General features: G+C 45.1%; 1 protein-coding gene across 1 annotated transcript in view; it reads right to left on the minus strand.

Moving 5' to 3' along the window:
- Positions 1-1006: 1006 nt before the first annotated feature.
- znrf1 (zinc and ring finger 1) overlaps positions 1007-18605 on the minus strand; it is a 50851-nt gene continuing 33252 nt past the window's right edge. Inside the window, exons 2-5 of the mRNA XM_030052762.1 lie at positions 14997-15092; positions 3483-3588; positions 2158-2249; positions 1007-1914 (exon numbers count right to left, since the gene is read on the minus strand). Of these exons, the coding sequence (XP_029908622.1) occupies positions 2192-2249; positions 3483-3588; positions 14997-15092 (260 nt within the window). The 3' untranslated portion in view covers positions 1007-1914; positions 2158-2191. The remainder of the gene's footprint in view (positions 1915-2157; positions 2250-3482; positions 3589-14996; positions 15093-18605) is intronic.

An 18605-nucleotide genomic window follows, 5' to 3' on the forward strand; every position in this document is an offset into this window, starting at 1 on the left:
GAACACAATGTGGGGAACCGACAGTAGCATAGACCAGGAGGCGCCTCTTAAAACATACACACACATGACGTGAGCAAGCATGTACGCGCTCAAACACGGCAACACATTCGCTCACACACACACACAGGCAGACAAACACACGTGCACGTTCATGGCTGTCACGGGGGAGTCGACTAACAGCGATCAGCGTCTCACATGAAAAACCTGGCAGGTCTAAAGAAAACAAAACAAAAAAAAAAAAAACAGACAAACTGAGATTTTATATGTGTAATATACAAGTTGTCATGTCACTTTCCTAGAGCTGTAAACATGAGCAAAGTAAAGGGCGGGCTGCCAGTCGCACACGGGGAACATGGACATCTACACTGTAAACATTTGAATACACACACCAACACACACTGCACTGTCCCGGCGTGGTCGGCCCTCTACCAGGACCTCTCTCTCTCTCTCTCTGTCACACACACACACACACACACACATACGCTTCAGCATGCACACACTAGGCTGCAGCAAAAGCTATGAGCACTCTGCGCACACACACACACACACACACACACACACACACACACACATACACACACACAAACCAGGTGCAGTCTGACACTGTAGGATCCCCAGTGCACATGTTACACAGTAGGAGCGTTAACTACATTGCTGGCCACTTCCTCCCGCCCTCCCACACACACAGATATGAGCTACCCCCCCTCCCACCCCTTCACCCCCCTCCCACCCCCCCTCGTGGTGCGTCTTTAGCCCCCCCACCCACAGATACAAGACAAGCTGTTATCCCAGTTTGTCACCCTCCCTCCTGCCTGCCCAAGTGCGCACTTTTGCAGTTTCCTCCAGCCTAATCTAAAAAGCATGGGAGACTAGTAGACAGCATGTATGTATATGTATATATGTGTGTGTGTGTGTGTGTGTGTGTGTGTGTGTGTGTGAGTGTGAGTGTATGGGGGGCTGGGGGCTTCTACATTGTCTTTTTTTTTTTTTTTTTTTTTTTTTTTGATTACTTGTCAACTCAGTTAAAAACAAATCCGCCCCGAAGAGAAAGATGCAGAGGTGCGCACTTCTCACGAGGTGCACGAGGGCGCAGAACTGGGACAGAAACTACAACGACGAAGCACACTGGGACCCAGTCTGTGATGAGGGGGGCGCCGTCGAGCCGCCGGTCCTGTTGATGAGAATGAGAGGCCCACCGGATAATGTACAAGGCAGTCCTAGTCGTGTCGCTCGCTCTGCACAGCAAGCCTCAAACACCGTTGCAGTTCTCCGTTCGGCAGCTGCCTTCCTCCTGCCTCCTCCTCCTCCTCCTCTCTGGTTTTCCTCTTGCTTTTTGACCCCCCCAACACACCCACACACACACACACTAGTTTCCTCTCCTGTTCCCAATTAAGGCCATGGGAGGGCTGGACACAAGTGATTGACAGGCCTCGCTCCAGATACAAGATGGAAGTGCCGGCCGCTCGAGGCCCGTGGGAGACCTGAGCCACGTCGGGGAGGCAACTGGCTGCCATGATGGAGCCGGGATGGAGGACGGCGGGAGGGGGGAGTTGCAGAGGGGAGTTGAGGAGTTGCGGGGGGGGGGGTGTCGAACGCCCGACAAAGCCCCTTTAGAGACCGTGTAAGCCTGGAGGGGTGGGGGGGAGGAGGGGGTGGGGGGAGTTAGCAGTCTCTTTAGCAGACGGGCAACAGAGGGGTCAGTGGGGGGGCGGGATCGGAGGCTCTTTAATGGATGACAGCATTGCATTGGTTTTTATGATCACTTCTTTTTTTTTTTTGGTTCAGTTCACAAGGAATAATTCTCTCAGAGTGATGGATTCCATAAGGATAGGTATGATTCAGTTTGCTTCGATTGTTTCATCTGATTTGGTTTGCGTCTGTGTCCAGATATCCATGGCAGGACCATGAGGTGTCCTACAGAGAGAGGGAGGAGGAGGAGAGAGGGAGGAGGAGAGAGAGAGAGGAGAGGAGGAGAGAGGGAGGGAGGAGGAGAGAGGGAGGAGGGGGGGAGGAGATGTTATTCATGAATGTAACGACAACAAAGATGCTGTAACAAGTGAAAGTCTTACTCTTCTATATGGCTTATTAAACAAACTATTATTGGATGGAAAACTGTCTCAGGGGCTCAGATGACAAGACTGTGTATGTAGGTCTCACTTTGAGCAGTATTCATAATGGGCCTGGTGGTCCGTCAGTCAGAGGGGTGTTCTGGGCAGGACCGGTTGATCTCGAACCAGGAGTCTATACAGCTGTGGACACACACACACACACACACACACACACACACACACGGACACACAGACGTTTCAGCTGCAAACCCTTTCACAGCAGTTGTACATGTTCTGAGCAGCTCCAGTCACACATTTACAGTAAATCAAGGGAGAGCCTCCTCAACAAGGAGAAAGCTAACAAATTAATAAAACTGCATGACAGGAGAATAAATAAAAACACAGCCATATTCAGCAAATGCACAGTCACGAATGCATTCAGGATGAGGTAGGACTGCAGCTGAAGGCTCCCCTGCACTCCCACGTCAGTCACATATAGCACATATGAGCAATTAAGAGCCAGCAGAAAGAAGCAGAGCTGCACAGCTCAGGCACACACAGCTCTGCAGCTGTCTTACTGGATCTGACATGATTTACCTGCAGTCTGTGCAGAAAAGCAGCAACGGGATCGTGTTTTAGCTTATTCATATTTAGTGTCGATAAATCCAAGCTTAAAGGGATAATTTACCCATTATCAAGTGTGAGAGGGGAGTGGAGGAAAAGAAGAAGCTGGCCACAACATTACTTGCCAGCTATTTTTTTTTTTTTTTTTTTTTTTTAATATTATTCTAGACAAAGTTGTTCTTTTTGTCCAGCATTGGTGTTGGATCTCTCTGGATGCTGATAATTTTTTGAAACTTTGCTAATGGCCAAGTGATTAGCCACTCCTGCTGACCAATCAATATTTTAATTGTTATCAACATGCTAGCTAGCTACGCAGGTATTTTATTTTTATTTTATTTTATTGACGGCTTAGCAACAGGTTTATTGGGAAAAGCCATCCTCAGAAGAGATGGCTCTACATGTGATGAGCGTGTTATATTGGCTTTTAGCTTTTTGCAGCACAGTTCAGTGGAGCTGGTTCTATCTCTGAGAGAAATGTGCAGATAAAAACATTCAGGTTTTAAATGCTGAAAATGTGTTGGATCTGGACAAAGCAACATGACTTTAAACTTGTGAGCTCTATGGTACATTAACGCTTACAGATGCTACAACTAACACCTTTAATATAATAATACTGTATGAACGAGCAAGGCAAGGCAACGAGAAATTTCTAGTTTTAAACAGTGTTGTTGTTGTGTAAGTGAGTGGAGTTCGTTGTTAGAAGTGCAAAATCATCTCATGGGCTGGGACTCGGATCGTAACGTGTGAGTATGCGAGTTTGTGTGTGTGTGTGTGTGTGTGTGTGTGTGTGTGTTTGTGTGTCGCTCTCACCTTTTGTGGTAGATGCAGAGGCACGGCAGTCTGGCTATGGTGTCCCCTTGCTGCAGTTCCTCTAGACAGATCACACACTCACCGGCATCCCTCGCCAACACATCATCTGAGGTGGCACATACACACATACACACACACATACACACACACACAGAGAGCAGAACACAACAGTCCATCAGTATTACACCGAAAAAAGAGAAAATTTCACAGACTTCAACAGTAGATCAAGCGCAGCAGAGAGGGATAGATCTAAGCTCCCAGGTTCCTAGGTTCCCAGGGTCCTAAGATCCCAGGTTCCTAAGCTCCCAGGTCGTTAAGATCCCAGGTTCCTAAGCTCCCAGGTCCTTAAGATCCCAGGTTCCTAAGATCCCAGGTTCCTAAGCTCCCATGTCCCTAAGATCCCAGATTCCTAAGCTCCCAGGTTCCTAGGTTCCCAGGGTCCTAAGCTCCCAGGTTCCTAAGCTCCCAGGTCCTTAAGATCCCATGTCCCTAAGATCCCAGATTCCTAAGCTCCCAGGTTCCTAGGTTCCCAGGGTCCTAAGCTCCCAGGTTCCTAAGCTCCCAGGTCCTTAAGATCCCAGGTTCCTAAGATCCCAGGTTCCTAAGCTCCCATGTCCCTAAGATCCCAGATTCCTAAGATCCCAGGTTCCTAAGCTCCCAGGTTCCTAAGCTCCCAGGGTCCTAGGTTCCCAGGGTCCCCCAACTGCCTGAAAACAGAGCAGGGGAATGTCTTTTTCAGATTCCCATTATGTGCTACATTTAGCTGGGGAACATGGGACCTGAAAATGGAACCTTGAGAACACAGGACCCTGAGAGAACGCATATGTGGAACTGGGGAACATAGGACCCTGGGAGTATAGGAATGACTCCCAGGTGGTTGCATTAAATAGAACCAGTGGGTTTCTGTGCACAAAGAGGACAGTCAGGATTCTGCACGTCGAGGTCCATCAGTGTGGTAATCTCCTTCATGCAGGACTCTGCAGGTTCTCTAAACCTACTCAAAATAAGCAGTGTGGACCTATTTCCTACATGGTTGCAACTTTCTGCAGCACAGCTCATGCAACAGCCAGACAGAGCACAGTTTCATGTCATGTGGTGATTCTGTTGGGCTTTCAAAAATTCAATTTCTGGACCACAAAGGACCTTGGAGACCTAGGAATTTTGTATTATTGAATATTCTGAAGATTAGTCAGTTTCACATGATAAGTGCTCTCTTATTGGAAAAATATTTGCAGGCAGTGTTTATAAAAGCATGTGGTATTATTTAACACTGGACAGTGAACCAAGCCTCATGTTGGTAACTATGGTAGCTAGCAAGTTGAATTTAACTTCAAATAGGTGAAAAAGTAAGGAGATACAGGCTAATAAATTCTGAAGTTGCGGACCTGAAAGGAAAGGAATCTTGATTGATGCTGTCAGTAACATCGGTGTTTCCCTGCTGTCCGTGTCTAAAAGGTCTACACTCAGTTAGAAATCCTTGAGATCCTTGTTTTGAAAAACCTTCTCCCTCTTTGGTGCGGAGCCCTCACTGCTGTGGTGTTTCTGCGTTGCACCTCCCAGAGATTTGAGCTTGACTTTCTCCAAATGGTGCTCTCTTCTTTACCTGCTCAGCCATGGTGGCTGTCACCGTCCATGTTACCTAACCCATGTTACCTTCTATTAATCAAAACAAACCAGAGACGTTCCAGCTTTTACAAACTGGGACAGGCTATAGCGTGAATCACTGTGTTGTATCTGCCATGTAAACCAGCAAAACGGCTCGATAATTATGTTAAAAAAATCATGGAATATTAAGTGTTTAAAAAATGTTTGAGGGATATGCCAGAATAGCAATTTTGCTGTCAGAATATGAATGACTGTGATAAGCACTTAGTGGACTGACCACCTGTCCAGACCTGAGCCAACAGTCTGAGAAACGCTGATCAGAACCTCTCAAATGAAAATGATCACGTTGACCCATTAATTATGCCAGTTTTGTTATTGGATAGATAGATAGATAGATAGATAGATAGATAGATAGATAGATAGATAGATAGATAGATGGAGGACAGAGGGCTGTTGCTGCTTTAGAGCCTGAGAATACAGAGCAGAGGCAGATAAGAAGGAGGGGGTAGACAGCATGAGATGGAGTAAGAGACAGAAAACTACACTCTGACTGCAAATCAGCTTAGCTCCCCAACAAACTCCCATAACCCGCCCAACACACACACACACACACACACACACACACACACACACACACACACACACACACACACACCCCTCCTCTGAACCCCCTCATCTCACCTCTCTTCTGGCCACTACAGACCATCCCTCCCAGCATCTGTCCATCACACTGCTCTGAACCAGGCTGCACAAACACAGCTTCCTGTGTGCAGTCCAGCTGACGCACACCAGGGCCGTGATCTCCTCCTCTTCATCCTCCCCCCACACCTCCTTCCTCCTCTCCATCGCTAACTAATCATCTCAATACTGGCTGTGGCTTCAGATGCATGCCGGGGTACGTGCATGCACCACGGTGTGTTTAGGGACGCAATAACATGAACCCTGGGTGAAGGACTGCGTGGCGACACCGACAGCACGGACTGGATGTTATATACGTCCCGTCCACATACAGCAGCTACACAAAACAGGAATACACTTCAGCGTATGGATCCAACAAGAGCGAACACACCAATCAGCGCTCTGATAGCTCTGTCCACACAAATGGACTGTGTGGATGCTAGCGGATGAAAAGCGAGTGAAACGAGGGGTTTACCGTCAGTTTTAAAGGACCGGATTGACTTTTTGGGAGTCTGGCCCGTCGGTCACTTTGCCTTATCTGTGATGAGTGGCTTGGCACCAAAGTCATCTGTGTTCATGCTGGCACTTTAGCATACAAAGTGTTGGTTGTAAGCAGCCAACCAGCAAATTCAGACTGAATAACGGAGTGGAACCAGGATGATCAGCCAGTCTAAATACCAGCTGACGATCCACTGGCTCTGGGTTTGATTCTGTGGTATTTGGGTAAATGTGGGGGGCAGCTGGGGCCTGAGGGTCAGGGAGGTGGGATTGTGACCGTCGATGTGATCCCTTGGACTGGCAGGAAGTTTTGCCTCCCTCATTACCCACAATTTATGTGCTCTTGAGCAAAGCACTTAACCTCCCGTTGTTGAATTATGTGTCTAAAACCGAGCGAATGACCGTGAACTATTGTTGTGTATTGGTGAGACAGGTGAGGTCTGATTTCACTTAGTTTCTCATTTAGTCATGTCTTTGTTGTATTCCCACTTATATGGGGGTGGAGACTTAAGGCCACAGATTGTTCAGTGGCAGGATTTACCATGACCATGCATTTTCCTGTCTGGAGCTGTTGTGTGCTTGGTTGTGAGCTCACTAACATCAGCGATGCAGTTTGGATAATGCTGCCCACCTCTGACCGAATGGCAAGCCTCAGGTTAGCAAGCGGGCCAAACACAGGCGTCTACTGGAGGCTGGTGATTCTGACGCCACTTCCATCATCACTGAGAGTTTAATGTTATCAGTACAGAAAAACTGTGAGAAAAAAATTAACATTCAAATGAAATTCAAACCTGCACCAACGGCATCCTTCTTCTGCTCCCACACACTTGTGCACATTCATTTTCTATACTGTCTTTATGAAATGTGTTTTACCCCGTGAGAACGTTATCATTCTGACTTTGTTGAAAATGTGGAGTTTGGTTTACCTAAACTCTCACTGGTTTCTGGAGTCGTCCATGCAGGTTTAAACCTTGTTCGTCTGCTCGAGTCTCTTCAGCTGCAGGACTGAATGTCGTCTCTGTTGAGCTCCGTCTCACAGAAACGCAACATTATCAGGTTGGTATTTCAGCCAGGAACTCAGATGTGATTACTGACAGATTCTGATGACATGTTGTGAGACTGTTTGTAGCCCTGCAGGATTTGCAAACTGGTTTGTTGTGTAAAATATAAAAAGTGGCTAAATTGGAGTAAACGGCCACACATTGAAAATCACTGGTATGGTCCTCAGTCTTGAAGTATTTTTTTAAGTTTTAGTCAGATTTTAGTCATTTATTTTACATAAGTCTTCGTCAAGTTTTTAGTCAGAAGCCCTTGAAATAATTTTAGTCATTTAGTCAAATGACAGGACAGCAGGACATTGAGGTGCAGGGTTTGCTCTTCACTAATATTTGATACTAACTGAGCATTATTTTTAACATTTTATTTTGTAACACCATTTTGTAAACTCTGTCTCAAGCATGTAGTAAAGCTCATAAATAAATATTATGACATAATATTATGCTCTCATCTTAACTAATGTGATAGTTACAGCTTCAGTTACAGATTCAGGACCAGATGAGGTCACACGTCAGTGTCTCTAGTCTTCTCCTTCTCTTAAGAGTTTCTTTCGCTTGAAGGCATTAATTTCTCCCGAGGTGACACCATGAACACTGTCTTATGGTTAGAAATTTATATTCATCTGAGCCTGTCTGTTGGTCTACCTCTGGCATTTCCATGTTTTGTTTTTTTTTTTGTTTTGTTTTGTTTTTTTTTTTTTGAAGAAGGTATTTTATTTTAATTTTTGTTTTCATCATCGTCATGAAAAACAAGGGCTGTCAACCATTATTTTTTTTGTCCCCAAACCAACACTGGTCTGCTCAATTTTTGTTCTTGTTGAGTTTAAGAGACCCATTTACATTTGGTCATGAAATGTGTGTGTGTGTGTGTGTGTGTGTGTGTGTGTGTGTGTGTGTGTGTGTGTGTGTGTGTGTGTGTTTGTGTGTATGAGTTTGTGTGAAGGAGGTGAGCTTTAGGTGGTGCACCCAGTCCACATGAGCTGACCACTGGCTCTGTTCTGGGCTTCAACTTTGCATGATGATATTTTAATGCTCGTCACTAAATATAGCCCCTGTCACATGAGCGGAGGGAGGGGGGGGCACATACAGAGGAAGAGAGGGGGGAGGGGTGGGTGACACAGAAAGCAAGAGCTTATAGGAGAAAGAGCGAGGGGCGGGGAGGAGGCAAGCAAGGTGGACACCAGCAGTTTGGCTTTTGCAGCTCCGCTCGCTGCAGGACGCAGGGAGAAGCCAGAAGCAGGAAGTGAGAGCAGCGAGTCCCTCAACTCCGAGCTCATGTGAAGGCGTTCGCTGCCAAACCTCTGCCGGCCCGGCGGCACAAAGTCCAGAGAGGGGCTGACGAGCAGGAGCCCCTGATAAAACCTTCTGTGTATCGCGTACACACACTGTCACCTCAAATACTGTTCCCCTCCTATGACAATATTATCCTCCTATGTTTCTTTTATTGTCTATTACATTCGTATTGTGAATGTTTTTTTATATTGCATGTTTTTCATTTGTCGTGTTTCACTGCACATCTGACCACAACAATCCAGAAGGCCTCAGAGGTCTGACAGAACGTTGTCTGTTTGTCTCACACTGGCAGGACTTCCAAACTCCTGCTCACGTTTCCAAACTTATTTTCAGAGTTGGTGGGGAAGCCTGGTCATGGTGCCAAAGCAGAGGCGGCCTTTTTTTGGTAGTGGGTGTGGTGTGTCACCCTGAATGGACACACACACCATCACAAAGCTTTGAACAGGCCGAAGGCAGTGGGTGTGGCCTGCCACAAAAGATAATAAATAAAAATAAAAATCATAACTGCTCAACGAAGTAACACCTCAGCAGTTTTTACACACAGTCTGTCAGGGGCAAAGGAAGAACTTACCAGCATTTTAACTTCCAACAGGCCACACCCACTTTTTCTTAGGCCAAGCCCACTTGTTTTATTGGTTTATTTATTTTTTGGGGTCTTGAAAAGGGGCTCTGTGGGGTGTCCTCTCACTCGGCATCCAGCTGCCAACAAGCTGGTTGACACACGGACACGCCCACTTCTACATGTGCCACGCCCACTCCACAAATGTGCCACACCCACTTCTAAATGACCTGTTCTGCTAATAGAAAGGTAACAGGTAAACTAAAGTATTACATCGCTGGCTGCTCTGTGACTGGCATGTCCGCTAAATTTACAACTAGAATCTTTCTGTCTTTCTGCTGAGCCGTAATAAATAGTTGGTTAGCTGTCAGACCTGTCCTCTTTGTTCAAGGAGGCCAATAAAAGTATGAAAAGATCACAGGTGGCTAACCACTCTGCCAGTAGAAAAACTGTGTTCAGGTTATAAAACTGTTTTTTTTTTTGTTTTTTTTTTCATATACAAACAACTGTCCATAAATGTGAAGTAATTAAAAAAAAAAAAAAAAAAAAAAAAAAAAACATTAATATCCCTTGTAGACAATTTATTGTTTTTATCCTGAAGGCACAAAAATGCTAACAAATCAGAGGCAAATGATGACTTGACTTCTGGGGCTTATTTGGACACATGGAACATTAAATTATTATTACTTCATAAAACATAATGTGTGCTAAAGCATTAGCATGCACAGTGGACCGTGATGTGTGTACAGTTTGTTCAGCAGCGACACAGAGATGATTTTGATGCTAATCCTGAGACCAAACTCCCAAAATGTCGCTGTTCTTTAAAGACACACTCCCTGATTAAACCCTTAAGAGCTCATCTTGTGTTAAGGCGTTTTCTTTTCTCCATGACAAAACATTCCCTCATGCCTTGAAATGGCTTTGATGTAACTCTGCACCTTTTTTGCCGTCATTCAGTCTGTGAGGATCTGTGACTCTGCAAATAGTCCCCACCTCCACCCACCCAGCCCCCAGGTGGCTGCCTGCAGGTATGCAAGCAGGTGTGCTGTAATACCAACATACCAGGTAAACACCAGTAAATATGCACGTCAGGGGGGGGGGGGGAGTTCACTCTCTGACATGCATTTTACCTGAAGGCTGTGTTATGGACCCATCAGGTATCTATTTTCTTCTCATTCACACATCAGCCTGAATGAGTGTGTATTGTGTGCATGTTGTGTGTATGAACCTGAACCTGACTGACGCCTGTGCAGTAAACCACAGTGTCAGTCCTGAGCTGTGGGTGTGCCACCGGGCAGCAGCGTTTTGTACGGCACTTCAGTAGCGGACACGTTAAAAACGGAAAAAAATGCAATTTTGGGTGCACTGGGCCTTTAAGTGTCTGATTACGTTACAAGCATCTCTGTGTGTGTGTGTGTGTGTGTGTGCCTGTGTGTGTGTGTGTGTGTGTATGTGCCTGTGTGTGTGTGTGCCTGTGTAGTGGCCTTGCTCGGAGATTTGCTGATGTGTCAGGAGGGACAGTCAGGAGGCCCAGCTGATTGACAATAGACCCCTGAGCATGCTGGGAAACGAGATAAGCTGCAGCTCGGTCCATTTGTGGGTCTAAAAACCCAGGAGAATGAAGACGGGATGTGTGTGTGTGTGTCTCTGTGTGTGTGTGTGTGTGTGTGTGTGTGTGTGTGTGTGTGTGTGTGTGTGTGGAGCGGGGGGGGCTAGAGAGAAATTACAAAGAGATTACACGCAGGCTACAGAGAGAGACAGATAGACTCATAGCGAGCGGGACGGGGCAGGAGAGGGGGAGAGTAATTTGCCAGAAATAAAGAGTGACAGGACAGACAGAGCTGTGGAGAAAAGAGAGAGAGAGAGAGAGGAATTATGGGAGTGTTTCTCCTTTTACCCTCTCTCCTCTCGTCCGTTATCAGCCATCAGCCCACTCCATCAGCTGCTATCGCATCTTCCCCTAGACAGTTTCACTCTCCTCACTCCCTCTGTCACTCAGACCCCCCCCTTTTTATTTTTTTTTTTATTTGTGTGTGTGTGTGTGTGTGTGTGTGTGTGTGTGTGTGTGTGTGTATGTATGTGTATGTGTGTGTGTGTATGAGCCTGGTGGGTCCGGCTAACTGCTGTTTGCGAAACAGTCAAATTCCTTTCCCTCTGCCTCTCCCCAATTTTGCAAATATTATCATTACATTATCATCAACATCACAAGCATCCACCACACACACACACACACACACACACACACACACACACACACACACACACACACACACACACACAACCACTCCTACAGGGTGACCTTCAGGCCCTGGACCACACACACATTTGCAGACAGTTTTCAGTCAAACAAGCACCTGTCAATCACCAAGTTGCTACAGGCAACAGACAGACATGACTGCTGTCAATCATGTGTCTCCAAGCAACAAGGGATGGCAGCCCGAGCCATAATTAAGATAACAGCCTGCTGGGGGAAATTAAACAGTTGGCTAGTAGGTAGCCAGTGTTATAGATAGTGCTAATGTGCACATAGTATTACTGACTCATATCTCCTCTGTTTATGTGCATAATCACATCAGGGAAACTGTTTTCCTCGTGTTCAGGATGAAAAGCAGCGCTGAGTGTTTGTGCGGCGCCGTGTCGCTGCACGGCGGCGAGAAACACGTCGTCCCCCATGAATGATGTAGGCACCACATGGACCAATTAGGAACAAGATGCACCAAACTGCCTTTCAGCTCCGGCCTTTTAAAGCCTGTAATTATAGCGTCCCCATCAGGCCAATCACATCATTTTTTAAACACCACAAAACACTGGATGAAAATGATAATCCTCCAAACTCCAAGCAACTACTCCGATTTTTTTTCTTTTTTTTTGGACTGAAACACAAGAATTCTGATCTCAATCCAGCAACATGATTAAATATATAATTTTAGAAATTATGAATATAGTTTTCTTGTCATTTAAAAAATGTATTTTTTTAAACTCATGTCCCAGTCATTTTTTGTTAATTTGCTCATCGAATTTTTCGCCATAAACCAAATGCAGTTTTCCTCCAAAAACATGACAAAAAAGGTGAGTCAATAAGACATTGGCCAAAAAATTACAATAATAATAATAATAATAATAATAATAAAAACTTAGACAATTAACCATAACATACCAGAAAATTATCCCCCCCCCAAAAAAACCCATAAAACTATATTTTTAATTATATATGTAAAATGATATTATGCTTTAGCAAATTTCCATAAAATTGTCCCAAAAATGTTTGAAGAAAGAAACACCAAACTTTGTGAGAAAAAAAAAAAAAATAAACAAAAATAAAAAATGAAGTGAATTTTGTTCAGAGGGTGAAACGAGGCGAGAGGTGCTCCCCTGAACAAAAGAGTCAGAAGAGTAAAGCAGAGAAGAGAATCCCTCAGACGTCTGTTAGCACACTGAGCGGCTCCCGTCCTCAGAGCGATGCAGCTGCACCGGCAAAGATGATCAGCCATATACATCATGAAAAATGACAGTCCCATAAGGAAACAGAGCTGGTGGTGATTTCAGGACGGAACAGAAACACATTCACTGTCATTTGATAACAGCCTGCAATCAGCCGTGCACAGGCCGCCCGTCAGTCAGCAGGCGAACACCAGCCGACACAAGGTCATGTCTCCACTGCTGGGAAGCATAATCTTATCATGATGAGAAATTTACTTGTGTACATGAATAAAAAGAATAATGAATATATCTGTACGTCTGTATCTTTAAATATAACTGTTTGTCTACAGACAGCCAGGTGATGGCTGCAAACTGCACACCGATAAACACTCCTCTCCATCTGTTATGGAAAAGCCCAAACCTGATGAGAAGCTGCCTGCCTCAGAACCAGACAGGTACCTGAGACCTTCAGCCGGACTGGGCCGGATCCCAGCTGGACCCAGGCGGCTCGAGAGCATGGCAGGTTTGGGTCGACTGTCCTGTTGGCCAGATGACCTGCTACAACTGATGAGAACATGGACAGCCAAAATACACAAATGTGTCCTGAGTGCATGACTGGTTATGGTTTTCCAGGCCGACGTTGTAGCATGCATTTTATTGTGTGGCATTAGACTCAAGACAGTAGACACTGTGTTGAATGATAGCAGACCCAATGCTAACACTTTAGCCTCGGGACGTCCAGCTTGGAACCGGGACGATACGGTCACCACAGTTACATAATAAGTATTCTTAAATGATATGCAGCGACGCCTAGCAGTTCTATGAGATTGATAAAATTTGTGACGTGATACAACAGATAACGTACTGGTGTGAACTGGCAGGGTCTGCATGCCCTAGTCCGTGTTGGTGCTAGAACTCACTGTACAGCAGATGAATATGTGGCTGCTCACCTGAAGTCTTTCCAAAAATAAACCTGACTACATCAGCTATACTGCCTTATTGACAGGGCATGAGATTAAGCTCGCCCGCTTGCCTGAGGTGAACAACTGGGACTGGGCCAGTCCAGAGCTGCTGCCACAGCTGGCCAGTAAGAGCGGCCAATACAGTCTGACTCTCAGGCTCAGTCTAGAGATCAGAGCCCACAAACACGTTGAGAGGTCTGCTGAGGAGCCGTGGTCTCTGCATGTTGTCACTGCTGCAGACAGAGCATCAGGAAACTAAATCATCTGCTGGTTGAATAACAGAAATAAAGAGAGATTGTTTGGAGGGACAGCCAGTGAGTATCAGCTAATACACAGAATAACAGCCTGCTATAAACACAGTCAGTAAATCAGCATAAAGGACGTGGATAGTGGCTGGACGCTCCACATGCTAACTGTTAGCCTCCTGCCACTGAGGTGGACTTCCCCCCAGCTAACACTCTGGAAAATAACAGCTTTAATCCACTCAAACTGTTGAATAAACAAAGTCTGAGTTTAATGTTGTGTAGCAGAATTTTTATGGCCCAAACAGCACAAACATGAAAAGCTAGCTACAACATTACTTGCCAGCTATCTTTTAGTACGGCGGAGAAAGTTCTTTTTTATCTTATTGCCAAGAACATTAGCCGGGGTTAGGGTTAGGGTTAGTCCAGCTCAGTGGCATGAGGCTAACAGTTAGCATGTGGAGCATCAGGCCTGTATCCAGCACCACTACTGTCCTACAAACAGCTGGCCAGTAAATGAAATAATATCGAATTTTTCAAAATGGGTGAACTATCCCTTTAATCTGTCGACACTTAATATAAATAAGATAATTAAAAAAAAAACTATTCTGTTGCTTTTACGTACAGATTACAGGTATATCTGTTTCTGCTGAGCCTCCTGCCGTGATATCACATTTTTCAGAATGGGTGAACTGTCCCTTTAAGTTTCAGACACTTTGACTAACTGTTACCTTAATTCTGCACACTGACTATTTAAATGCTGACTGCTGTTGATTGCTACTGAGAAGACAGAGCCCCTCCTGTGGGCTGTTCACACGGGTCGGAGAACATCCTGTGGAACCAAAGAGGTTCTGTGTTCCAGTCACGCTGAGCCTCAGGAACCTCTGTAGTTGTTTGCATTTCCAAAGTGCATTACTGCATGCGTCAGTGTGTGCAAACTCATTGATGCATATTTATAATTTTCCTCATTTCCCCTCATTCATATTCATCATTAACGTGTTGTGGTGGGACTGACCTGACAGCACACGTCAATCTGTGGCCCCCCCACGGCCCCCACCCCTCAAACATGAATATTAATCTGAATATCAGCAGAATAAGGAGCATCAACACATCAACACAACATAGAGGGAAGAGCGCTGTCACACATGCAGCCTCGGGTCATCAGAAGGAAACCGTGTGCAGAAGACAGAGGCGCTGCTCACCGTTGTAGGAGAGGCGGGGCTTGCTGAGACACATGATGAAGTGAACCTCCATCTCGTTGGACGCCACAGACTTGGAGCAGACAGGACACTTGAATCCTGAAAAGAGCAGCAGAGAAGCGGTCAGACCAAACTGGTGGTTAAAAGTTCCAGTATGTGCAAACAAAATGCTGAAAAAACAGTCGCTGCCGTCATCATCATCATCATCATCATCATCATCATCGTCATCATCCCTGCTTTACAGCGCCTTTCAAAACACAGTTACAAAGTCGACTGTAAAGAACATCGCAAGAAACATAAAAGCAGCTCATAAAAAGTTAGGTGGTGATTTGTAAAATAGCAGCATATAAAAGCTCATTTATAAAAATCAATTTTAAGAAGTGAATGAAAAGATGATCCAGTTTTAGCACCGTGAGCTTGGGCAGGTCAATCCAAAATCTAGACATAGTCTGATCTAGATTAGAGATATAATCTAATCTAGATACCCAATCGGAAGCTCTTGCTTTTAATGTACAGTTTGGAACAGCCAATAGGAATCTCTTGTTTTTACTCTGGACTTTATAATAACTGATATCAGCTGTGTGAGCCCGGCATGCGGTCATGTTGGCTTTGTGTGCGACCATTTCATGCCTTAAGGACTGCTGGTAAATAAAATATATTCAAAAACCACATGTGACATGTGATCTTTTGTTTTTCCCTTCAGTTTATGCAAATGAAAGAAAGCCAGAAAGACGAGTTGGAGAAGTGGAGATGTTAACACAATAATGCAGATGTAGGTTATGCAACATCAACACAACAGAATGCAAACAAGACAGCTGCAGTGTGTGACATGGAAGTGCTTTTGAATGCAACTCGATACACTCCAGTGTGTGTCACATACAGGCGTGTGTGGCTTTCTGATCACATATTTGCTGCGTCCCTGGTGGGCATGCACATGCTCTGCACTCGACCTGTCACCTGGACGCTCATGAACAGCTGAGTGAAGGTGACTGGACACTGGGGGAGCTGTTTGCGTTGCACACTCACACTCAGTCAGTGTGAATTCAAGCGCTGCTCTCGTTTGTGGCGCTGCTCGTTTTAACTCTCTCTCTCTCTCTCAGACGTTCATACAGTCTCTGTTTGCTGTTTTATTAAGTAGGAGCATCTCTCTCACTCGCTCCTGTGCTGTGTGGATGGGACCCATTAGTCCTGACTGTATTAGTTTAGCACATAACAGATAATTAGAATAACCACCGGGCCCCGAGCTGGGTTTCCACACTGCTGACTGACACGGATGGACTGGATTAGAGGAGAATCCCAGTCAAACCAGCAGCGTTCCTGCATGTTGCAGCAATCCTAACCTCCTTGAAACCTCCTTTTAATATGCTGGGATAATCTGGGAGAGCTGGTGATGGGAAGTGTTGGAACTGAACACACTGATCTGCATGGACTCATAGAAATCATGTAAAAAGTGAAAGGGCGACCCCGTTAAGTTGTATAACCATGCACTGAAGCCCAAATCCAATATGGCGATGGATAATTTCATAGGAGCATGTTGGGAGAAAACGTCACTAGAAACATACAAAGGATTGTTCATCTGGTAGAAACATAAGACTCCTTGTGAGCTCCAGCCCCTTAAAACCACTGAGCACAACACTGTCCTGCTGTCAGCTCACCTCTGACAAACACAGAGCCACACCGCTAAAGTCATCAGATCGACTCTAGAAACAGACCACAGCCCCACCATGAAGTCCCTTGGAACCTGCAAATTCACTTCAAGTTTTTGAGAAAAAACAACAAAAAGCAAAAGGTGACTAGCAAATTAACTATATCTATATCTATGTCTATGTATATATACATTTTTTTATTTTACTAAAAAATTAAAATATGTAAAATAATTTTCAGAAAATAAAAAAAAAAGTAATTGAAAATTAGAAAAGCTATTTTACAGGAAAATTATATTTATAATAATTAAAACAATATGTAAACATCAGATCAGTGATGCTGGTTCAATAACAAAGTTCCTCAGCCTGATGCACAACAAGAGTCACGACTGAAACTGCAGCTCTGTGGATTCCAGATGACTTCAGAGTTCTCCGTCTTTGGGGATGTGGGTGTGAAGGTTCTGCAGGGGTTCCTCCCAGATGACGAGGGTTTGTTTGGGGGAACCCCTGCACCTCCTTTACAGCCACAGGTGGATCTGCTGATGAAAGCCCTTCACATGCACCGGGCGGAGAACGTCCCGTGCTGAAGCTCTGCCTCACAGCACTGTGGTTCCAGTCATGACTCTGCTTTTCTGATCTGGTCACTTTGGTGTTAAAGCTCACTGTTCCTCGCACAGATCCTTGGTGAATCTGAGTCTGTCTCCAGTGTTTAAATAGCATTAAGCGCATGATGATGTTTTCGTGACGGTTACAGCTAATCCATCTGTTTCAGGTTTATCATGTTTGCAGATTAATCTCAGGCCAGAATAAGCATGTGAAGATCACATGAGGAAAAACACAGGACAAATACTTGAGACTGAACCTGAAATGCGTTACGTGTGACAGCAGCCTCATGATGCGAGGACGGTCTGCACGACTGCAAACACACCGACGCACCGACACACACTGACACACACACACCGACACACACTGGACAACACTCAAACAAATGGGTTCAAAGTCTGAGCTAGGCAGATAGCTGGATAATTTGATAGATTACACGTGCACACTCAAACACACACATGCACAGGCACCCCACCCCCACCCCCCCACCCCCCAGCAGCTGACCCACTTTTCCCCTGGCTGCTATTTTCAGACGCTCCACAGGGACGAACACAGAAAGGGATGGAGGAAATGAGTGAAAAAGAGGTGCAGAATAAAGGTGAGAGAGTTCAGGCATTCTAGGAGAGATGACGGGTTATGATACATGGTCCGGTAGGATTGTAGCACTTGAGCGGGTGTTTTGTGTGTGTGTGTGTGTGCGTGTGTGTGTGTGTGTGTGTGTGTGTGTGTTTGCCTTCAACTCAGCCAACCACCACAAATCCTTGAGGACATTTCAAATTCAAGGAGTGCATGAGGTCAGATAGGGACAAAAATAAATCACAGGACTGGATCATAAATTAATTATGTTGGTGTGTGTGCATGTGTGCGTGTGTGTGTGTGTGTGTGTGTGAGAATGCTGTGGTAGGAATGCCATGCTATAAACTCGGTTTATGCCAGATTGGCACATTTCTCTCAAATATCATCCTCAGTTGCCATCACTGCACAGTTTTTTGCAGCGAGCTTCATGAGGATGTTCCAGCATCTGAGGACCATCCCAGTGATTCTGCATGTTTACTGTCATATCTGTAAAATCTATCAACTTCATGTTTCTGCTCATCTATACCCAAAGCAAGCCGTTATATTATTATAAAGTCCTCCACATTATTTTCCTAAAAGCAACAGCACTGGTGTTTTGGAACACAGTACAACAGCCAATTATCAGTTGTTATCTTTGCTGAGACACTCTGGATTTCAATGTTATGTTTCTATTTATGAATTCTTCCAATTTCGGCACACTGTGTGAAGCATCTCTGGATTTCTCCATATGACTCTTGCCAAGGGCAGCTTTAAATTTCAAATATCAGTGAATGGCCTGTTTTCAATCCCA

This window comes from Myripristis murdjan, chromosome 6, assembly GCF_902150065.1.
Source record: "Myripristis murdjan chromosome 6, fMyrMur1.1, whole genome shotgun sequence".
NCBI classification, from domain to species: Eukaryota; Metazoa; Chordata; class Actinopteri; order Holocentriformes; family Holocentridae; genus Myripristis; species Myripristis murdjan.